This window comes from Trachypithecus francoisi, unplaced genomic scaffold (assembly GCF_009764315.1).
Source record: "Trachypithecus francoisi isolate TF-2019V2 unplaced genomic scaffold, Tfra_2.0 Lachesis_group17, whole genome shotgun sequence".
NCBI lineage: Eukaryota > Metazoa > Chordata > Mammalia > Primates > Cercopithecidae > Trachypithecus > Trachypithecus francoisi.
The window spans coordinates 99596096-99620381 of NW_022681462.1; the positions used below are offsets into that span (position 1 = coordinate 99596096).

Here is a 24286-nt window from a genome sequence, read left to right on the forward strand (position 1 = left end):
ATTCTTATGCTTTTGCATTCTCATAGCTTAGCTCCCACTTCTAAGTGGTGTCCACCACCACTCCCAGCTAATTTTTGTATTTTTAGTAGGCACGGGATTTCACCATGTTGACCAGGCTGGTCTCGAACTCATGACTTCAGGTGATTCACCCACCTCGGCCTCCCAAAGTGCTGGGATTAGAGCCATAAGCCACCACACCCAGCCCAAAAAGATTTTTATAGGATTAAAAGGACCATCAAGTTTATGATGTTTCTACATAAAGTTATATTCTGACATCTTTGCTGAATAGCATTCAAATATTGCCAGATGGGTTGGTATCTCTGGCATTCTTAAAGTGCTGTCATGCCTCCGTTATGCACTTCGTATGATAATGATCTGTTAGCATCTAACTTTGAGCTCCTTAAGGGAAGGGCTATGTCTTATTTCATTTTCCCATTAGTGGTCCATAGCACAGTATTTTTTGCCCACTAAACAAAAAATGGATTTTCAGGAAGATTATTTTCCTCATTTGCCACTTTAATCAATACTCTATTTATGTTGAAATTCAGTACTGGTTGTTTTATTGCTGTTGTTATTCTGCCCTTAATAAAAATGGGAAACAATGTTACAAAGAATCAAAAACAGAATAATCAAATTCCTTTCCCTAGCTACCTACCTTTCTGCCTCAAATCTCTGATTTTTCAAGCTTTCCTTATGGATAATTTCTTCTTAAAAAATCATTACTGTGTATCTACCTCAGAACTTGTCCAGATCCTCAATTTTATTTAGTTTGGAGTTTTAAATTTTTGTTTTTTAAGATACCTATACAAATTATTCCAATAACTTCTGAATATTTATCTTCATCTTTCATGTTGAAAACTTTCATTCAATGTAGTGAAGAAGAATTTATTGATCACTGAGGGCACTGTTCTATTAGAGGTCAAATAAAATTTACATAAGTCTTTCTCATTCAGCTATGTGAAAATCCCCATGTTTTCCTTAGTATGTTGGAACTCAGAAACTACTAACTTACTTGCAGAAATGGAAAGGGTAAAAGGAGGGTGTGGCTGACTGCAAAGATGGCCAACAAGAATCCTGCCCATCCCTATGCATGCATGCTTCTCCTTCTACCAAGAGGTGCAGTGCGTTTCCCCTCCCTTGAAGTTGGACTAACCTGTGACATTTTGATCAATGAAGTGACACTGTACTAGTTCTAAGCCAAGGGTATAAAAAGCCTGGCAGCCTTCTACTTTCTTTCTCTTGGATCCCTGAACCACAATGCGAGGAAGCCAGGCTACCCTGTTGGAGAGAGAGGCGGCATGGAGGAACACTGAGGTGCCCCAGCCAACAGGCAATGCCATGGTCCCAGATATATGAGTCAGGTCATCTGGCATCCTCTAGTCTTAATTCAGCCCAGCTGCCACCATGTGGATCAGAGAGAAAACATTCCACTGAGACTTCCCCCAACTGAAGATCCACAGAATGGTTAAGTCAATATGTTTGGGGATAGTTTGTTACACAGCTTTGGAAAACTGATGCAAAGGAGGTGTGGTGGTTAAATCATATGTGTCAATGTGACTGGGTTAAAGGATGCTCAGATGGCAGGCAAAACATTGTTTCTGGGTGAGTCTGTGAGGGTATTTCCAGAAGAGATCAGTAGTTCCAGAAGAGATCAGTAGACCCAGTAAAAAATCTCCTCTCTCACCAATTGGGCTGGCATCATCCACTCCATTAAGGGCCCAAATAGAAGAAAAAGGCAGAGGAAGGGTGAAATCTCTCTCCTTCCTAAGCCAGGACATCCATTTTCTCCTGCCCTCAGACATTGGCACTCCTGGTTCGGAGGCCTATGGACTCAGACACACTGGCCTCCCTGGGTCTCCAGCTTGAGGGCAGATCATGGGACTTCTTGGCCTTCATAGTCACATGAACCAATTCCCATAATAAATCTCCTCTAGTATATCTCTATGTATTCCATTGGTTCTGTTACTCTGGAGAACCCTGACTAATCTAGAGGGAAAAGGGAAACCCTTTCCCTGTGCTTAGCATCTATATTCCTTGTCTGCATATGCTATAATGCTAGTTTCTATTCTCCCTACCTATCAAAATTCTACCCGTCTTTAGAAACTACACAAAGATCCAAGCATAGGAGATTGTTTTTTTTCCAGATTATTTCCTCCCCCAGGACTGAGGCACAGTATCTTCAAGATGGGCCTGGAACTTATTGTTCCAGAAGTGGCCAATGCGCTAGGAAGTAAGAAAGCATGCACACACACACACACACACACACACACACACACACACAAATTACAGGGACATTCAAGGGGATCTCACTGGTCAAATCTGTTGCAATTTGCCACCAAAATTAAAAAGTACAGTAATGAATTATAAATAATACAGGAATTCATGAGTTCAGACCAAAAATAAATATATATGAAACAAAAGGAGGAAGAAGGAAAAAAGAGAGAAGGATATGTTGATAGATGATAGACAGGTAGATAGACACATAGATAGATAGATAGATAGATAGATAGATAGATAGACAGACAGACATAGAGGAGAAGAAGGGAGGGCTCTTGCTTATACCAAAATGCCAAAGCCAAATGGAAAATATGGTGGGAGTGTTGGAGTTGGAAAATCCTAATTTTGTAACCATCATGTTAAATGTTGGCTCCAGCAATTAACAGCTGCTAAGTGTAAGGGAAATATTGATGAGAAGCAGGATATTCATAAGTTCTTAACATGCCAGTCTCTAATAAAACTCATTATTAGTTACAAGGGAGAAAAATAAATCATAATTATAGACTGGAAAGATCAGACACCACCTTAACCAGATAATCAAAATGAGCATCGCTTATGAAGGACAGGTGGATATCACGTGCTACCAGATGTGATACCCTGAAAAGAACACAACCCTGCCTGTGCCGTCTTCTGGTCAAGAACACATAACCCCAGTGTAACCACAAAGGAACAGCAGATAAGCACAAATAAATACTGTTATCAAGGTAAAAAGAAAAAAATAGTGGGAACTAAAACCATACTCTCCAAAAGCATCAATGCCATAAAGGGCAAAGAAAGGCTGCAGTTTCAAGGAGGCTAAAGAGTCTCAATAATAAATGCAATATTTGACCTGGATCCTGTACTGGGAAAAATGTCTTAAAAAATGCTACCAGATCAAGGGAAAAAATTGGAAAATGGATTGTAGATTGATAGATTAGAGAAATGTATTATGTATCAATATAATTTATGAAGTTGATAACTGTACTGTGGTTACTTAAGAAAAAAATCCTTATCTTAAAAAATATACACTGAAGTATTTAGTGGTAACGGGCTATAATGCATGTAACTTACCCTTAAATAATTTTTTTAAAGTGTGTGTAAAATAAATAAATAAATAAAGAGCAAGCACCAGTGATAAAGCAAATGAGGTAAAATGTCAACAACAGGTGAATCCAAATCTGGATAAAAGGTATACAAATGTTCCTTATACTATTTCTATTTTCGTAATGATTTTAAGGCTGAAATTATTTTCGAACAAAAGTTAAGAAGTTCTACCATTCTAAGATATAGCCCATGAAACTGTTTAATTCTCAGACCTAAATCATCTCCCCTCTCTAAATCCCATGGCACTTTACTGTTTTGTTTGTTTTCGTTTAATTATCACATACAGCTTTGTGTTGTTAGCTGTCGCAGGTTGTTTGGGGTGTAGAAGTCTGGATTTTGGCTTCTTGGTTTCATAGGAAGTCCCCCGCATGCTCTTTGTAGCTCCCTCGCGTCCCTTGTAGAATGCTGGCACAGGGTAGGTGCTCTGCATGGGGTGTGGAAAGCTCTGGATACCAAGATTTGGCTTGAAGTCTTTGCTCTGCCGCTCAATTGCTCCGTGAACGTGGCAAATTAACATAAGTCTCTGTGCCTCAGTTTTCCTGTTTGTTAAACTGGAGTTTTCCTGTTTGTTAAACAGTAGGTGTCTTTTCCTGTTCTAAAATCAGTGGTTCAGTATTTGTGTGGTTACGTTTCAGCAGTTTAATGTTATAGATGAAAATGTAAACAATTTTGAGATTTTTTTTTTTTTTAAGACAGAGTCTAGCTCTGTTGCCCAGGCTGGAATGCAATGGCACCATCCCGGCTTGCTGCAACCTCCACCTTCCTGGTTCAAGTGATTCTCCTGCCTCGGCCTCCTGAGTAGCTGGGATTACAGGCGTGCACCACCACACCTGGCTAATTTTTGTATTTTTAGCAGAAATAGGGTTTCATCATGTTGGCCAGGCTGGTCTCAAACTCCTGATCTCAGGTGATCTGTCCGCCTCGGCCTCCCAACATGCTAGGATTACAGGCTTGAGCCACTGCGCCCAGCCAATTTTGAGATTTTTAATGTGTGTATATATGTCAATTGATATGATAACAGGTTGCAGCTATTCAAAGCGATTCAATAGCCATTGCAGTACATTGAGTTCCATAGAGACTGCGCCAGGAGCCCATGAGAGCTGGACAAGCAAGGGGCAAGGCTGTGTCTCGCCAAGGAAACATAACTAACCATGGGCAAAGGTGATCTTAAAAAGCTGAGAGGCAAAATGTCATCATAGGCATCCTTTGTGCAAACTGGCCAGGAGGAGCACAAGAAACAGCACCCAGATGGTTCCATCAGCTTCTCAGAGCCTTCTAAGAAGTGCTCAGGGAAGTGGAAGACCATGTCAGCTAAAGAGAAAGCAAAATTTGAGGACATGGCACAGGTAGACCAGGCTGTGAAATGAAAGAGAAATGAAACCTGCATCTCTCCCAAAGAAGAAATGAAAAAGAAGCTCAAGGATCCCAATGCATTCAAGAGGCCTCCTTCCGCCTTTTTCTTGTTCTGCACCCCAACATTAAAGGAGAACATCCTGGTATGTACATTGGTGATGCTGCAAAGAAACAGAGAGGTGTGGAATAACAGTGCTGCTGGTGACATGCAGCCTTGTAAAAAGAAGACTGCAAAGCTGAAGGAAAAATACAAAAAGGACATTGCTTATTGCTGCATACCTAGCTAGAGGAAAACCGGATGCAGCAGAAAAAAAAAAAAAGAGTCATCACAACCGAAAAAAGCAAAGAAGGAAGAGGAGGAAGATGAAAAGGATGACGATGAGGAGGAAGATGAAGAAGATGAGGATGACTAAGTTGGTTTTAGGGCAGTTTTTCCTTGTCTATAAAGCATTCAACCACTCCGCACATAATTCACTCCTTTTAAAGAAAAAAACTCTGAAATATAAGGCTGTGTAAGATTTGTTTTTAAACTCTACAGTGTCTTTTTTTGTACAGTTACATTACCAAATATGTCTTTATTTGTTTGTTTTTTTTGTTTTTTGTTTTTGTTTGAGACGGAGTCTTGCTCTGCCACCCAGGCTGGAGTGCAGTGGCCAGATCTCAGCTCACTGCAAGCTCCGCCTCCCGGGTTTACGCCATTCTCCTGCCTCAGCCTCCCGAGTAGCTGGGACTACAGGCGCCCGCCTCGTCGCCGGCTAGTTTTTAAGTAGAGACGGGGTTTCACCGTATTAGCCAGGATGGTCTCGATCTCCTGACCTCGTGATCCGCCCGTCTCGGCCTCCCAAAGTGCTGGGATTACAGGCTTGAGCCACCGCGCCCGGCCCCAAATATGTCTTTAAATAACCCTGTCCTGGTGCTATTTTCAATAGCCACTAACCTTGCCTGGTACAGTATGGGGACTGTAAATTGACATGGAAATGTAAAGGAGGTTCTTGTTGGTGTACAGCACAAATTAGTTATATACAGGGGTGGTAGCTTTTTCATTTTCAGTTGTCCTTGATGCAGCTTATAGGAAATAATTGTTATTCTGTTAGCATTGTTGTTCTGAATACCACTCCATAACTGCAAAAAAAAAAAGTTGTAACTATTTGGTTGACATTCCAAATGCTTCTAAGTAAATACAAGTTTTTTTTTTTTTTTAAATTTAAAAAAACAATAATTTGGGGGCAGGGGGTCCAAGAGTCTTAGAAGTGACATTTTGCACACATTTGTTGAGCCATTCATAGATCCTTTCCTTGTATCATTTGATGACATTTTTCTGTACCATAGATGTCATGATAATGACTTGGGATGGAGGCACAGAGAAAGCTGACACCCGGGACCCCAGACGCTTGGGTTGTCTTTTTCAGCAGTTAAGTTGGTTTTATATCAGTCTATCCACACTCCACCAGTTTCCCTTGTGGCTCGTGAAATACATTTGCAAGATACTTGGTGAAGGTAATTAAGTGTGCCCAGGGTTCCTAGTAGTTTAAAGTTCATTTAATAATTCTTCACTTCTTATGTCTTACCTTATTTTTGCCACTAATGATTTTGAACAAAGGCCCATAGAGTTTCAATCTTCTTTCTCCCTCCCCTTCAGGGCTAAAAATTGTTGAAGTGAGAGAGTAGTCAAAATTGTGTTTTCAGATTGAAGCTATAAGAAGAAGTCTGGTTCAAATACACATTTTGTTACTGAAATATGAAAATAATGGGGGATTGGTTTGGTGGTTCACACCTATAATCCCAGTGCTTTGGGAGGCCCAGACAGGAAGGTAACTTGAGGCCAGAAGTTCAGACCAGCCTGGGCAACAAGAGACCCCGTTTCTATAAAAAAAGAAAAAAAAAATTAAAAGCTTAGTCAGGCACTGTGGTGCCTACCTGTAGTCCCAGCTACTCAGGAGGCTGAGGCGGGAGGATCACTTGAGCCCAGGAGTTTGAGGTTACAGTGAGCTATGATTTTACTACTGCATTTCAGCCTGGGCAACAGAGGAAGGGCAAAAAATAAAAAATAAAAAATAAAAATAAACAAAACAATGGACATAAAAGGAGTCCTTCTCTTTAATTGATTAAATTATCAAATTGTTCTCTTTTAATTTGACCATTATTAAAATAGTACCTATTTATTGTACTATCACATGAAAATTTTAAAAGATTTCAGCTGTTTTTGAAAAGATTTGACCCACTGACGTAGGAATAAAATGTACCTTATGTTCTATTTATGATCTTTAGAAACATTTTAGATAATAAAAATTGTGTTGGAGCACCATGCTTCCCAATTGTCAAATCTTTCAGAGTGTGTATTAGAATGAAGTGAAAGTGGCATGTGTGTGGCGGTTAAACATGTGATAAATGAGGTTTGCAGTTCACAGAAACGCTGTTCGATATGTTTCTATAATCTCCTCAGTAAACATAAAGATATTCCACTCTTTGGAGGCCTGACATTCTTGTTCACTCTGATAGTCCCAGTGATTAATACAGTATCTGATATTTTAGGAACTCAATAAATATTTTGTGAACAAATGAATCAGTGACTAATAACCGATACTTGAAGAAATCTTAATAAATTTTACATGCATTTAAAACTATTCTCCAACAACTGCATGAGCCATCTGGTTATACTGATGAGTTTATTTTATTTTTATTTTGTCATCTGTGCAAATTTTAAAGACCAAAGCTGTGTCACCTAAAATTTCTAATATTAGGACCATGAAAGCTAACTCTTTTTATCCATTCTGGTTGAATCAGGTTTGTTTTGTTCTCCAGATGGGGACACACATAGTAAATTGGAATAGTCATGACCACAGAACGAATCTTCTTCTTCTGCATAATTTTGCACCACTCTTGAGCCCTGGTCTCTCTCTACTGCATCACTGAGCTTTGCTTTGTATTGGTTGATTGAACGTATATCGGGAATAGTGGAGAACTTTCCATGATTGATCTTGTTGTTGTTTTCATTGTCATTTTTAATTTTTATTTTATTTATTTATTTATTTATTTATTTTGAGACAGAGTCTTGCTCTGTCACCCAGGCTGTAGTGCAGTGGTGTGATCTCCACCCACTGCAAGCTCTGCCTCCCGGGTTCACGCCATTCTCCTACCTCAGACTCCCAAGTAGCTGGGACTACAGGCACCCGCCACCACGCCTGGCTAATCTTTTTGTTTTTTGTTTTTTTTTTTTTTTAGTAGAGACGGGGTTTCACTGCAACAGCTAGGATGGTCTCGATCTCCTGACCTCGTGATCCACCTGCCTCAGCCTCCCAAAGTGCTGGGATTACAGGCGTGAGCCACTGCGCCCGGCCTTCATTGCCATTTTTTAAAGGTTGATGAGAATTTTAGCTTGTGCCGAAGCTCTTATAGATATCAAAATAGCCATGGGGGAAAACATTGTTCAGAATTTCTACTTTGTTAGCAACAAGGAGTGATGGTTCATCTGGCTCTATCACTATTACTTCTAAATAGAACTATACTTTTTGACTCTTGTGAATAGGACATCTGGGGAGGAAATGCTTGGTTTGTATATATAAAATCAAATATATTACCCCGGCCATCAAATGAGACCACTGACCAGGGTCAAAGATGTATTTTACTTACTACAGGAATACCATTGAAGGGGAGAAGCAATATTTTCTGAAATTTGTGTCCACATTATAACCCACTGCCTACATTTTCAGAAGCAGTATTGGCTTTTTTTAAAAAAAGAATGCATTTTCAACATGTTGGTGAATTTATAACTCAACCCTCCCTTTAAATAAAGCATATGTCTTCACTAGAAATGCAAGCTGTATTTCAACTTGGAAGCCTAGGGGCTTATTATGATATTGTGTATATTTTTAAATGAAGGTCAATTTTTTTTTTTTTTTACTAAATTTTTTGCCTGACAAAATGTTTACACCCCAAACCTTGACAATATCTTTATTCAGAATAGGCTTATGTTTTCACATTTCAAATCGAACATTAGAAATACTACTGTAAGTTTGTCCAATTTATACACTTAAGATAAATTTTTGTAAGAAAGCCTTGGCATAAATACAACTTAGGAAAAAGTAAACTTGGTTTAAAACTTAAATCTGAACATTGCTCATATGTAACATGAAATATTTTAAATTATAAAAATGCATGTGTGTTTGTTTGTTTTTCTTTTCTAAGTAAACTAAGTCTTAACAAGTGCATAAATATTAATTTAGGAATAGGTATTTGGAAACGTCTGATAGATGAAGTCATATTCTTTGATATCATGTTATATGTAATGATATATAAAATTGACTTAGTGGACATTCTATTTAATTAGAACATGGTTTAAATGGATACTTTAATATGTATAGACATTACTCTTACTGATATTTATTTGGTGTTCTTTGTTATTCATGCTATTTTAATATAAGTTATGACAAATTCCTCTTTTTTTTTTTTTTTTTTCTTAGATGGAGTTTCATTCTATTGCCCAGGCTAGAGTGCAGTGGTGTGGTCTCAGCTCACTGCAACCTCCAACTCCTGGGTTCAAGCCATTCTCCTGCCTCAGCCTCCTGAGTAGCTGGGATTACAGGCATGTGCCATCACATCTGGCTAATTTTTAGTAGACGGGGTTTCACCATGTTGGCTAGGCTGGTCTTGAACTCCTGACCTCAAGTAATTCACCCACCTTGGCCTCCCAAAGTGCTGGGATTACAGGCATGAGCCACCACGCCCGGCTGACAAATTCTTCTTCAGTATAGTGAAATTCACTATTTCAGCAAAACCTGCTCACCAGGTTATAAGAATTGCTTGCTTTTTACTTTGAAAATATTCACCATTTAGAGTTAGTGAAGATGGTATGAGTTTGGCACTGATATTGTGAAAATCAGAAACATGAGGTAGATCTAGTATTTCTTTTTTTTTTTTTTTTTTTTTTTTTTTTTTTTTTTTTTGAGACAGAGTCTTGCTCTTTCGCCTGGGCTGGAGCGCAGTGCCGGATCTCAGCTCACTGCAAGCTCCGCCTCCCGGGTTTACGCCATTCTCCTGCCTCAGCCTCCGGAGTAGCTGGGACTACAGGCGCCCGCCACCTCGCCCGGCTAGTTTTTTGTATTTTTAGTAGAGACGGGGTTTCACCGTGTTAGCCAGGATGTCTCGATCTCCTGACCTCGTGATCCGCCGTCTCGGCCTCCCAAAGTGCTGGGATTACAGGCTTGAGCCACCGCACCCGGCCAGATCTAGTATTTCTTAATGTTCTCACTTACGTTTCATAAGTGATTGATTCAGGAGTTACATAAACTGTAACGTGCAGTGGGCTAGTTGATGGGAACAGTCTTTGCACAGACATTTGGGTGTGTTCTGGGTGCTTGTTCACATTTGTTTATTGTTTCTTTTATTGTACAAACCCCTTTCTCATAACTTAAACTTTTTAAGTGTATGAAACATATTTCATTGTTATTTCATTTTGTTACTCTTATTCATTGAGGAGAATGAGGAGAATGTATATATTTTTGTGAACAATTTAATGAAAAATATCAGAGAAAATAATAGTAAATCAGGAGAAGGTTGGAAGATAAAGTTGAGAAAGTTTATAGAAGACAAAGCTGGAAAATAGAGACAAAAATTAACTTAGAGGATTAATCCAGAAAGTCCAATATCCTACAAATAAGAATTCCACAAAGAGAGAACAGTAAAAATGAAGAGAAGACAATTATCAAAGAAACACGAAAAACTTCCTGAACTGAAGGTCTTGTGTTTCTACATCCAAAGAGTCCACAAAATACCCAGCCCAATGAATAGCAAAGACCCACCCTAAGACAGATCACTACAATTTCAGAACATCAGTGATAAAAAAGAATATCTCTAGAGAGGGAAGAAAAATTAAAAACCAGGTCACATCTAAAGAAACAGGAATTAAAACGGCATTTCTTAATAGCATCATTGGAACTTATAAGAAAATGGAGCAATGCCTTCAAAATTCTAAGTGATAAAGGTTTCGGTCTGAAAATTCTAGACCCATCTTGGGCAGATACCACAGACTGGGGCAGTCAGCACCCACTCTTCCATCCCCTTCCTAACAGCTTTCCTCTGCTTTAGACACTAGAAAGAAAAAAACTATATTTCCCAGGCTCCCTTGCAGCAGCAGCTTTGCATGTCACTGAGGTCCATCAGGCAAACTCACCCAGGAGAGATTTGGGCATTGGAGACAAGAAATGGTAACTACACAGAAGTAGCACACATTCTGGGGCATTGTGGCAAAGGCTCTGCTATCTGTGTTTCTCATCCTTTTTTCTTTTTATTATTGCTCCTCTGTGGAGCCTTTTTAGACATATTTTCCTTTACCCCATCCATGAAATCTGAATACCATAGATACATTGTTTACCTATTTATGTACTATATAAATATCTATTGCCCCCAATCTCCTAAAACCAACTTTCACTGCCATTGAGAATGCATGTACTATCTGGTCCCTAGAGTTAAGCACCAAACAGCAGGTGGCGGGGGCTGTGGGATTACTATTAGAGCAGTCCTATGGTGGAACTGGGTGTTGTTCCTGGTTGTGTAACATCCAGGTGTCCCATTATGGCAGAGGAGTGAAAGGAATCCCTCCATCACACCAAAGGAAAATCCTAGGCTGCAGGCTTGCTTTGGGGCTTAAGAGTAGCCAGGACAGAATGAAGCAGAACACAAGGGGCCAGGATACCCAGAAAAACACAGAACGAATAGGTCACTCCGTGCACATGGCCATGTTGATAGGAGTTCTAGAGTTCTGTGGTAGGATTTGGAAATGAATTCAAATTAATGATAGTTATGTAGAAAACTGAGTGATAAAGGAAAGGCAACTGTTAGCTCTAGGAAAAACACAAAGTTGTAGAGGAATGAAAACACAATCATAATATACTATGTGGCTCCTCTCTGAAAAATATTTATGAGTTCATAAAAATGGAAACACCAAATATTTGTTTAGCCCAAAGTAGTAATATAATTATATTGGGAGAATCAGGTTGAAGGGAGAATGGGAAAATAATTCTATTCTCATCATCCACAGTTAGGCTGTCAATGTACAATGTTTAAAATGGAAAAGTCCTGAAGTAGCACTATAAACATCTTCCCCCACAACCCCAGAAAATGTGAAGGCCAATTCATATAGAAATAGTTAAAAGAGATGAAAATGTTGGCCAGGTACAGTGGCTTATGCCTGTAATCCCAGCATTTTGGGAGACAGAGGCAGATCACTTGAGGTCAGGAGTTCAAGACCAGCCTGGCCAACACGGTGAAACTCCGTCTCTACTAAAAAAAAAAAAAAAAAAAAAAAAATTAGCTGGATGTGGTGGCGGGTGCCTGTTATCCCAGCTACTTGGGAGGCTGAGGCAGGAGAATAGCTTGAACCTGGGAGGCTGAGGTTGCAGTGAGCCGAGATCGTGCCAGTGCACTCCAGCCTGGGTGACAGAGTGAGACTCTGTCTCAAAAAAGAAGAAGAAAAAAAAAAAGAGTTCAAAGTGTTAACTATAGGAAGCAAAATTTAGGAGAAAACATAGAACAGGGACTTCTCTTTTTTTGTTAAAATCTTATAGTATTATTTGCCTTTTAAAATTGTTTAATACAAATAAAGTGAAATCCAAAAAATAAAAACAAGAGAAAAATGCCTGCCCTGTTCTAAAACTTCTTAATTGCTTCTTTTTTCATTTCCTTCTTTGACAGTTTTTGTCTGTGATTACTTTTTCTTCATAAAAGACCTTGGCTATACCATATGTATATTACTTATGAGTCTTCACCTAGATGAAGCTCTTAAAACTGAACACTGTGCTACACGAATTCCCTTTACTTCCAAATTCTCTTCCTGGTCCAAATGCTCTATCACTTGCATGGTGTATCTAGCCAATGCTGGCTCTCAAACGCAGGATCTCAAAGCTAGCAGGTTTCTGAAATTTGTAAGAAACCATAGCTACTCAGAAAGATACAAGACTATTTACATCTTTATTACACATAATCAATAAGAACCCTGGACATTTGATTTTTATTTTATTTACATAATAAAATGGATATAGTAATGTTAGTTGTCATAGTTATTAGTACTGATGTAATGTTAGTGAATTTAATTAACATTTTAACATACAGAAAGGATTGTGGATTATTTGTAAATTGGAAAGACACAATAAAACCTAGTTAATTTATTATGGCATATGAATCAGCATATATGAATTATTTTTGTATTTGCTTAATTATAATGAAGTTCTTAATAGAATATGATATATTAAGGGCCCAGGGCAATAGTTCTTAAACTTCAGCGGGTACTTAGGAATTACCCATGAACACTAATAAAATGCAGATTCTAGGGCTCTGATGTAGAAAACGCTGATTCTTTATGTGTTGACTATTGCTCAGGAATCTGGATTTTAAATAAGCATACTGAGTGATTCTAATAAAGATGATCCTGGGACCCCACTGAGACACACTGTCTTGTTGAGTTGTATCAGACATACTTGAGTTGATTTTGTCTTTTGATTATTTCTCAATGACACTCAGGCAACTCCAAAGGGAGCAATTTTAAGTGCTCTCTTAAATAACTATCTAGGAACCAGTAGTGGAATATATTTCACACAAAGAGGAATAGAGTGGCTTTATGCAATAAAAACAAGTTCCTGGCTCTCATCCTATAATAATGTAGAATCATTTTACTGGTTACCAGCTGGACGCCAACCAAAAAGAGATAAATATTTGTGGATTCAGAGATGGTATTTAGAGAAATATTGTGCAGAAGGATGAAATCTCATGGTGCCTGGCATTTTCAAAATAATCAATCAGAGTAATAATTTTAAATGTGCCACAAAGTAATATGGTACTCCAAATTACAAATTATGCATTCATTTGCTTAGTTCTTATCCATGAAATTTTTATATGAATTACTGTTTGTACTTTTAAAATCCCTTTCCTACTATGTAAGTTGTAAAGACTCAAAAGAGATACTAACAGTTAAAAGCAAAATATCTAACCACAGTATATTCCAGCATTTAAGAAGAAAAAGTTCAAAACTAGTTGTCGCCCAATTTATTTCCATAAGTGCAAAACTCTGTTAACGCTTTCAGGTGAGTAGGCCAGGAATTTATTAATTACTTAATGTACTCTTTATACCCTAAATTTTAGCCCTCAGTGGTTTTTATCCCTCAATCTGGAGGGATAAGCTGACTAAAGCAACAACTTGTGTTTTTTGTTTGTTTGTTTGTTTGTTAGATTTTGTTTTAAGTTATGGGATACATGTGCAGGACATGCAGGTTCGTTACATAGGTAAATGTGTGCCATGGTGGTTCGCTGCACCTATCAACCCATCACCTAGGTATTAAGGCCCGCAGGCGTTAGCTATTTATCCTGATGCTCCCCCCTCCCACCCCCAACCCCCGACAGGCTCTAGTGTGTGCTGTTCCCCTCCCTGTGTCCATGTAACAACTTGTTTTTAATCTACCCTTCTATCTAGCATATGGTACCTATGATGATAAATGTAACCATATGCTGTAAGACATAACGGTGATGATGATGATGAAGGTGCTGCTGCTGCTGCTGAAGGTGATGATGGCTAATATTTATTGGGCACTTACAATGTGACAAGCATTAAGTGTATTAAGTTATCTGAACAACAAATCATTATTACTTCCATTTTATAGATGACAAGATTGAGGCCCAAGGAGGTTAAGTAACTTTCCCCAAATCAAATAAGTAGGCCTCAGACTTAAGGCAGTCTCATTCCCGTGCTCAACTTCTTTATCCGTTGTTTTATATTAACATAACCCTCACCACCCAACGCCTCAACAAAGTTAAGGACAAAACTTCAGATGAAGTATCTAATAAAGGACCCTCCTTTCGTGTTTATTTCCACCTGACCTACACCTTCACTTTGGAAGTGGCAACCCATTATTTGTAAATTTAATAATAAATTGGTTTAAGCTTCCTTGGGAACAATATCTCTTTGATGATAGGTTTTCCTTTAAACTTAATGTTTTGTGATTTTAATAACAACTGTCTTGCAATATACAGTATTTTAGGCCTAGATCAGAATGTACACACAAAAAAATCTAAGTAAGAGGGAGTAAGTATCTGATTTCAAATGGGAAATAAATTAAAATATAATTTGATGAGATCGAAACCAGACTATTATCTGATTATAAGGCCATTCCTTAGCAGGTACCTCATGTTTATCCAGAGTCACCCATCCTGGAGAGCAAGTTCTTTGGCAAGAGAACCAGGTTAGATGTGGTAACTCCAGACATTATGGAAAGAGATGACTCTCATTTCTAATTTTTCACTGGCTGGAACCCTGACATTAGTTAGGACACTGGTATTGTAATCTGTGGACCAAAACCCAGCATCTATAAATGACAATAAGGGAGAAAGGGTTTAGACATAAAATAACGCACAACAAAACATGCAGTTTGACACATTTACTTACAAAGAGGGAATTCTGCTGAAAGTGAGAGGCTTCTGGGGACTATACAAAACTCTTCAGCAGGCTGGAGAATAACTTACAGCTTTCTCTTTGTCACAGAGCTGGCAGCAGAAAAGGGTGGGTGTAACTCCTCCCCTAGTAGCCAGACTACACTGTTGAGAAGAACAGTGATATGTCAACATGTATCAGAAAGGCAACTCTTCTTACAATTATAGATAAACAGAAAGAACCTGGAATAGTAGGTAAACTGGGAAAATGAGACTTTCTTCCCCAGTGCAGTACCCCAAGCAGATGCAATAAATGCTGCTAGTGGTGACAGTGCTTATGATGAAACCTGGGGAGGCTAGAGCAATTTATATTTAAGATGTTTCATAATTTGGACACGAAAACTATTATGCAGACATGAAAGAGATTGAACTTTATTTTTCTGTACCTAGGGATCAGGGGTTGCAGGTTGCATGCTCATGTTTTAATAAATAAGCATGAAAGGGGTGTTCTTTGTGTTGAGATTTGACTCATTCACATAAAGATAAAAACGCCAAATAAAGCTATGAGGAAAATAGAATGCTTCCCCAAGATGCAGAGATTTAAAACAGAAATCTTTGCAGGCCACTGAGAAATAATAGGCATTTTTAAGAAGAATGATTGATTAGAGACATAATAAATTCGAGGTAGTTCTGGAACCTGTGAAGTAATTAGAAAGCAATGCTATTCCCAAACTGATGAGTAATCATTAGTTTCATTTGCATCTTTTAGCCTAATTTAAACCTAGACTGTGGTCTCACAGAGACAGAGAAAGTACCAAAAATTCTTGGGAATCATATAATTTTAGAGGAAGAGGGGACCATTGAAATCATTTATTTTAAAAATCTCTTAACATATTCCCAATGAAATTGAAGATAAGTGATTTGTTTGCTGGTACAGTCCATGTCAGTGGTGAAGCCAGAACACACTGGAGCCAGGACTTCTCCTACTGTGTTTGCTACCTCTTGTTTAGCCTACTTTGTGATTTCCTAATTAAACCATGTTAGGTCTTAAAAGGGTGACAGTCTCGTTCCATTTTCCAGTCTCAGGCTAGGGTTAGCTTGTAAGTGCTTAAAGATGCCCTTCTGGGCCGGGCGTGGTGGCTCAAGCCTGTAATCCTAGCACTTTGGGAGGCCGAGACGGGCGGATCACGAGGTCAGGAGATCGAGACCATCCTGGCTAACACGGTGAAACCCCGTCTCTACTAAAAAAATACAAAAATCTAGCCGGGCGAGGTGGCGGGCGCCTGTAGTCCCAGCTACTGCGGAGGCTGAGGCAGGAGAATGGCGTAAACCCGGGAGGCGGAGCTTGCAGTGAGCTGAGATCCGGCCACTGCACTCCAGCCCCGGGGACAGAGCGAGACTCCGTCTCAAAAAAAAAAAAAAAAAAAAAACAAAACAAAAAAGATGCCCTTCTGGTTAACTTGGGTGTTATTATGTGTATGGTTCAATGTTCTTCATCAATCAAAATTATTCCAGGGTATAGGAGCATAGAATAGGCAAAATAATTGCCTGAGAGCTCGAATTTCATAGCACATACTATTTTTTACAAAACAAGAGCAGCTTGGCAGATTATTCATTTCTTCTCAGTGGTTTCTTCAAAGCTAAAAATAAGTTGGGAAGGAAAAATGTCATTTTAGCAATCTTTAATGATCACAGCGATTTTGGGAGGCGAGGGCAATGAACCCAGGACAAGCACACTGCCGCACTGCCATCTTACCACACATGGACGCTGCCTGGTGCTCCTACGCCTTTGTCTAAGTAACTCTTGTTAACAACGTGGTTGCTATACTGAAATCCCTTACTATTGGTTATTATTCCTCAGACTAATAGTACTAGTAACTTTAAAAATAATTGAGTCTATGATTAAGTTCATGCTCATAGCCACAACACTCCTATGAGGTAGGACGAACAGTTACCATTATTCACATGTAACAATGGGAAACTTAAGGCACACAGAAGTTAAGCCAATTTCTAAAGGTCACAGCTATCTGATGGAAAAGTTAGGGTTAAAATTCAGGTCTTTCAACTTCAAGCTAAGCTTCTTTCTTATAGACATGTTCCTTTAACATTAAAAAAAGAATCTTCCTTGGTACTTTTCTTGTAACATGTGAATTTGTGAATACGACTGTTTCTTCTTTTGATTATAGGCATCATTTATCCTTTACATCACCTCACATAGTTCCTTGAACATAGTAAGTGGTCAATAAATGTTTTAACACAAGAATTGCTCTTTATAGGATGGATGTTATCCAAGGTAGGGCGGTGAGGCATTATATACAATTAGTTTAATTCTTTCTCTTTTGTCTCCACTGAAGAGCTTCTGGTATAATTAGCAGATACTGGTCAGGCTAATTGTATGGCCTGCATACAGTTTATGCAACCATCACTGAGTTATCAGCTTAAAATGCCAGCTTCAATTTTTCATTAAAAACATGAAGAGGTAGTATTTTTAATATGAAACAAATGGTTTCCATTTTCAGAATTATACTAAATTTCTTGGATTAATATTATGTGTCAAGTCGACTGGGCTAAAAGGTGCCTAGATCGAGCTGTTGAAACATTATTTCTCAATATGTATTTGAGCATGTTTCCTGGAGAGATCAGCATTAGAACTGGTAAACTGAGTAAAGAAGATTCTCTCACCCACGTACCCTGGCATCATTACATCTGTTGAGGGCCCAAATAGAACAAAAAGATGGAGGAAGGGTGAATTCATTCTGTTCGAACTGGGACATCTATCATCTCCTGCCCTCGGATATCACTGCTCCTGGTTCTCAGGCTTTCAGGCATAAACTGAATTACACTGTTGGCTCCTGTGATTCTCAGGCCTTTGGGCTTGGACTGGACCTACACTACTGGCTTTCCTGGGCCTTTAGTTTACAGATGGCAGATTGTGGGACTTCTCAGCCTTCATAATCTCAACCCAATCTCTCGTAATAAACTTCTGTCTGTGTATCTGTCTGTCTGTCTATCTATCTATCTATCTATCTCATCTATTTATCTCTATCTATATCTATCTATTATATCTAGAGTTCTCCAGAGAAACAAAACCATATCTATCTCCTATTGTTTTTGTTTCTCTGGAGAACTCTAATATAATCTTTCTTAAGTTTTATCATGCACCAAGCAACGTTCTGAGCTCTTCATGTAAGTACACCTTTATAACCTCATAAACTATGGAGTTGGTGCTGTTACTACGCTCATTTTTACACGAGGAAATGGAGACTTAGAAAAGGTTAAATAACTTGCCCAAGATCTTGCTGCTAATAAATGGAAGAGACTAGGTCTGTTTGATTCCAAAATCTAAGCTATTATTACTACTATACTATATTTTACCTATAGTTTTGTAACTCTGACACAGCAAAATTTTCCCAGATGGCTAAAATACTCCCTATTCTCTCTCTCTCTATATATAATTTATTTATTTATTCATATTTTTTTGAGACAGAGTCTTGCTCTTTCGCCCAGTCTGGAGTGCAGTGGTGTGATCATGGCTCACTGCAACCTCCTCCTTCTGGGTTCAAGCAATTCTCCTGCCTCAGCCTCCTGAGTAGCTGGGACTACAGGTGCCTGCCACCATGCCCATCTAATTTTTTTGTATTTTTAGTAGAGACGGGGTTTCACCATGTTGGCTGGTCTCAAACTCCTGATCTCAAGTGATCTACTGGCCTTGACCTCCCAAAGTGCTGGGATTACAGGCGTGAGCCACCATGCCCGACCTATTTATTTTTTTGAGACAGGGTTTCACTCTGTCACCCAGGTGGGGTGCAGTGGTGCGATCACAGATCACTGCAGCCTCAACCTCCCTGGGCTCAGGCCATCCTCCCACCTCAGCTTTCTGAGTAGCTGGGCCTATAGGTATGTGCCACCACACCCATCTAATTTTTGTACTTTCTGTAGAAGTGGGATTTCGCCATGTTGCCAGGCTGGTCTGGAGCTCCTGGGCTCAAGTGATCCCCCTGCCTCAGCCTCCCAAAGTGCTGGGATTACAGGCATGAACCACTGCACCTTATCATTCCAGATATTAAATAATTTCGTGTAGTTACTCCAAATACAGACTATGTTCTGTCATGTCTGACTAAAATAAAAATTTAGCTTTAGGAAACTCCTTTCTGCAGACATTATTTGTTCTAGCTCTGAGATTGTATCTCCATGCTGCTTACTTTAGGTTGCAATATGTTCCCAACACCCACCTTTCAAGTTTTTAAAATGGCATTTCAATTTTTTCTTCAGTTTGTATGCTCAGCCACCTGTGCGCTTCCTCTACTTCTCTAAAGTGAAGAAAAGGAAAAAAAATAGTTTCTTTCCAATATAATGTTAGTAGAGAGATCTGGATTTTTGGATTAATATACTGTAAGAAGCAGCTCTCTAATTGATTACAAATCCCACTGGAACACTCCCCCGGGGGAATGAAGGTCCTGGTTTTTTTACTCTTCCTTTTATCTTCTATTCCGTTTCAGCTGAGAATCCACCAAACTAGGATTGAGTCAACCAGTGAAAGAATTCTAGGCAAGAAGGGATTGCACTGACGAGTTCCACTGCCTCCTTTTCCGAGAGACAAATGTAAGCCCACAGACTGATTACTAAAGCAGGTGTATTTTTATCTGTGCTGTCTTCTTATTCGAGACTCTAAGCTAGTCATCAAGCCAATGGTATAACTGATAGCTGACGGGAGTTTCTGGAATGGGTATTAAGTGTGAGAGACATGAAGCGGTAAGGTCAGCTCTAAATGTAGATTTACTTGGATTCCAATCTACTGATCAGCTGTGTGCCCCTGGGCAAGTTATGTAACTTTTCTGTGACTCAATTTCCTTTAAGGAGGGTGTGTAATAGTATCTATTTCACACAGTTATTGTGAGGATTAAATGAGCTAGTCTACCAAAAGTATTAAAGCTGTGGTTAAACTCTCATTAAACATTAGTTATTTCTACCAAAGTTAAACTGCCAAATCATTGAGTCTTGATTTGTCCTCATAACTGCTGTGGCATTCCTCCTCTTTTAGAAAGTCTTCTGAACAGAAGTTGACGTCTGCATTTTAAAGGAGCTGAAATGGCTTACTTTTACAAAGTTTGGGGCAAATGGATCATATATACACGAGACCCGCCAGGGCATGTAAACCTGGCGGACTTCAACAGTCTAGGGGTGACTACACCCAAGGGGTGAAGGGATGCTTAGAAACCGTCTTTCTCAGGAAGAAGATGAGGCCTTCAACGAGGGCGGCTGGCTACCAAAGAACTAAACTTTCACACAGCAAAGCGAAGCCGGTCTCCCTGCGCCCGCGGGCGTCGAACCCAGGCCCTGCTCTCACCACCCAAAGGCCCAGGTGCGACTGGAGGGTGACGAAAACGTCAGACCCCGGGGCCGCTCTCAGCTTTGGGCTTTCACCCGGCAGTCTCACAAAGGGGCTTCTCAGCCAGGTCGCTGTTTTGGTCTGTCGTCCTCCCAGCCCCCACCTTGGTCCCCGACTTCCCCCGGCGCTGACTCGGCGGCGTCCCTCACAGCGCCCCTTTGGCCGCCACCCTGGGCCCCCCTTTGTTGTCTGCAGTCTCTCCTAGAGAGGGGTGGGGGGCCGCGACATTCCAGGGAGGAGAAACCGAGAAGTCAGGGCAAAGACGCTCTTACATGCTCCCACCCGAGGAGCGCGCCCCACGACGCTCGCCAGCCGCCCTCCGTCGGCAGCCCCGGCCGCGCCTCAGCGCCCTAGCCCGGGTCCTCGGCACAGAGGAGGGGCGTGGCGCGGGCGACGCTCTCTGATTGGCTGCGGGCGTCAGGGCGCCGCGCCGCGATTGGGTCGCGCAGCTGTCTGGAGCGAGAGCGCGCGAGGTGGGGAGGGGGCCGCTGGAAGCTGCTGGAAGTCGGGGGCGGGGGATGCGGCGGGGGCGCCGGGGCGGGGACGACTGGGGCCACGGCAGGAGGGGCCGCGCCTGTGCAGGGCGGTCGGGGGCGACAGGCGCGGGAGGCGGTGGCGGCGGAGGGGGAGGTGCGAGCCGGGCGCCGCCCCCGGCCCCTCCCCAGCCCTCCCCGCTCAGCGCTCAGACCGCGGGCGGCCCAGGGGCGGGCGCGCCGCTGCATCCCCATCTCCTCGTCGTCGCCCGGCACAGCGCGAGCGGGCGAGCGGCGCGGGCGGCCGGAGCGCCGAGGCCCGGTCATGGCCACCACCAGCACCACGGGCTCCACCCTGCTGCAGCCCCTCAGCAACGCCGTGCAGCTGCCCATCGACCAGGTACCCCGAGGCGCCCTGGCGCCGGGCGTCGCGCCCTCGCCGCCCCTCCTCCCTGCCGCGGTGCCACCCGACCGGGGGCCCGGGAGGAGGGTGGGGGCTGGGGGGCCGGGCGCCCATTGCCCCCCTGCCCGCCGCTCCCTGGAAGGGAGGGGGCAACAAGCCGGTTATTGTCCCAGAGCCCCCTCCCTCGTCGGTGCGCCCCCAGCCCCGGGCCTGGCGGGGGTGGGCCGGTCATTGTTGCCGGCGACAGCCCCCGGGGAAGGTGGTCGTATGGGCATGCGGGTGTGCATGCGGTCCCTGCCCTCCGCGGCAGCGGCGCTCGGATTCAGGGGTCGGGTCCCGGAGCAGACCCCGGTGCGCATGGACTGGGGTGTAGAAAGGGTGCGGAAGGCTGCGCTTTGGTGAGCCCGGCGTGGTGCTGCCTGCCCCGCGCGCGCCTCTGAGCGACCCCGGAGAGGCTGATGAATGGGTCTGGGTGTGCTGGGTGCCTTAGAGACGGCGTCGATGGGTGCTAGGGGCCCGGAGAGGCTTAAGCGCTACTGCACTTTGGGGACAGTTTGCGTTGGATTGTGGCTTAAGAGAGACAGAGGCAACAGTTTGGGGGAAGGCAGACAGGTTTTGAAGAAAAGTCAGAGGGAGTTAATCCCAGGATTCTAGCTGAGAAAGTGGCAACCCTGTAGATTGATGCAACCGCCTTACCTCCTTGCTCAACCGTCAAAAAAGCTTTTGACAGTGTCTAGGGAAGGGTGGCATTTAAATGAGGCCGATCGAGTTTGATGGTTTAAAGGGCCTAAGGATTACAGAGAAATAAACAGCATTGTGATGGGAAAAGCAGCGCCATTTTTACTGAGAAAAGAAAGTTTGGAAGTGTTTTGTTGTGAGAGTGAGATTTAGGGAAGTTGTTAATGGGGCTGGGGGGCGGGCGGGGGTATAGTTAGGTGATTGCTGTAGCCCCAGGCTAAAAGTAGTTAACTTTGGAAATTTTGCTTACAATTATTTCAAGTGTACTTAACCTGGAAGTGTTTGCACTTCACACTGGATACAGGTTCACTGTCTTGAACTTGAAGGTGCTGCTGTCATTTAGTCTTCAGGGATTTCATTTCGATCTGGGATTCCTTCTTGTCCAGACGGCTTTCCATAGCAGCAAGCTGGAAACCTGACATTAGGATACTAGCTGCTTTGTGCTTTACTGTTTTAAATAAAGTCGCCTTAAGTATGTCGAAGGAGTGTTAAACAATTGTGGCTTGTGTTGAAATTCCACATCGCAGTCATAACTTCTGGTTGATAGTAAAGTACCTATCCCCCACCTTTCTTGAACAACAGTTCTAATGTGTGTCTTGCTAATAAAGTATGGTAGTGAAATTGATCGTGTAATTGAAGAAAATATTCTTCTCTCTTTATTAATAAATTGACCAGAATTTAGGGTTTTTCATCCTCTCTGCCCTGCGGAGGATTCTGGCTGACGTTTCCACACTGGTGTGCAGTGTATGACCTTTTAGCGTGTCACACTCCTGCCTGAAATAGGCTGCTTCCGGTGTATCAGCAAATGCAGGGTGGGTGTCTGTTGAAAAGTTCCTTGCTGATGAGGAACAAGGGAGATAGGTGTATACACTTACATTTCTTTCAGAGAGATGGGCACATATTCACGTTCTCTTTTTCTCTCCCCCCTTTCTTTCCCTTTCACTCCATGTCTGCTGTAGCCCTACCTGTCCCTGCTCTGCTGAAATATTTTCTTAAATATGCTAATGATACCTATTCATTTATATAATGCTTATAACTTTTTAAAGTGATTTTATATTAATGAACTCGTTTAAGCATCCAGAGAAAGTTCTTTTCAGTACTGAAATAATCAGGAGAATCAAGGGAAAGTGACAGGACTTAAAATTTTTGACATCCTTCTTTATTAGCTAAAGGTCTTAAGTTGTTGGGACTACTCTAAATTTGTATAGCCATATGTAACCCTGACTTTGTGTAGCACAGTCATGCACTGCATAGTGACATTTTGGTCATCAGACCATATGTCTGATGGTGGTCCCATAAGATTATGATGGAGCCGAACAATTTCCATTGCCTAGTGAAGCTGCAGTCATTGTCATGTCGTAGCACCACGCATTACTTAGGTGTTTGTGATGATGCCAGTGTAAACAAACCTACTGTGCTGCCAGTCCTATAGAAATCTAGCACATTGTGTATAAAACTACACAGTTAGGTACAGTACATAATATTTGATAATGCTAAGTGCATCACTGCTTTGTGTATTTACTATACTTTTTATTGTTGTTTTAGAGTATACTCCTATTTATTAAAAAAAAAAAAAGTTAACTGTAGAACAGTCCGAGGCAGGGCCTTCAGGAAATATTCCAGAAGGCATTGTTATTATAGGACATGGCAGCTCCATGCGTGTTATTGCCCCTGAAGACCTTCCAGTGGCACAGGCTGTGGAGGTGGAAGACAATGATGTTAATGATCCTGTGTGGGCCTAGGCTGGTGTGTGTGTTTGTGTCTTAGTTTTTAATCATTTTTTAAATTAAAAAAAAATTAGTAGAAAAAGCTGATAGAATAAGGATATACAAAAAGAATATTTTTGTCCAATTGTGCAGTGTATGTTTTATGCTGTTATTATAAAAGAATTAAAAAGTTAATAAAGTAAAAAAGTTACAGTAAGCCAAGGTTAATTTATTATTGAAGAAAGGAAAATGTATTTTATAAATTCAGTGTAGCCTAAATGTAGAGTATTTATGAAGTCTACAGTGGTGTACGGTAAAGTCCTGGACCTTCGCATTCACACACTACTCCCTCACCCAGAGCGACTTCTAGTCCTGTAGGCTCCCTTCATGGTGAGTGCCCCATACAGCTGGACCATTTTAAATCTTTTATGCTGTATTTTTACTGTACCTT

At 41.3% G+C, this 24286-nt stretch overlaps 1 protein-coding gene and 1 long non-coding RNA gene across 8 annotated transcripts in view; one reads left to right on the forward strand and one right to left on the reverse strand.

Moving 5' to 3' along the window:
* Window positions 1-5610: 5610 nt before the first annotated feature.
* LOC117063041 lies at window positions 5611-20877 on the reverse strand. Its single transcript, XR_004428688.1, has 4 exons — window positions 20788-20877; window positions 19359-19436; window positions 15143-15291; window positions 5611-5835 (listed from the first exon to the last, which is right to left on the reverse strand). It is a non-coding gene; the product is annotated as an uncharacterized LOC117063041 (long non-coding RNA).
* Window positions 20878-21096: 219 nt separating this feature from the next.
* Window positions 21097-24286, forward strand: part of MBOAT2 (membrane bound O-acyltransferase domain containing 2) — a 156899-nt gene continuing 153709 nt past the window's right edge. For 3 of the 7 annotated variants that reach the window (XR_004428545.1, XR_004428546.1, XM_033176610.1), the window contains exon 1: window positions 21121-21388. Coding sequence is in view for 1 of the 7 variants with exons in the window: in XM_033176610.1 (XP_033032501.1) it covers window positions 21314-21388 (75 nt within the window). In the remaining 6 variants the exon portion in view is untranslated. Of the gene's footprint in view, window positions 21389-24286 lie in introns of all 7 variants that reach the window. The other 4 variants (XM_033176614.1, XM_033176612.1, XM_033176613.1 and 1 more) reach the window with 4 other exon arrangements.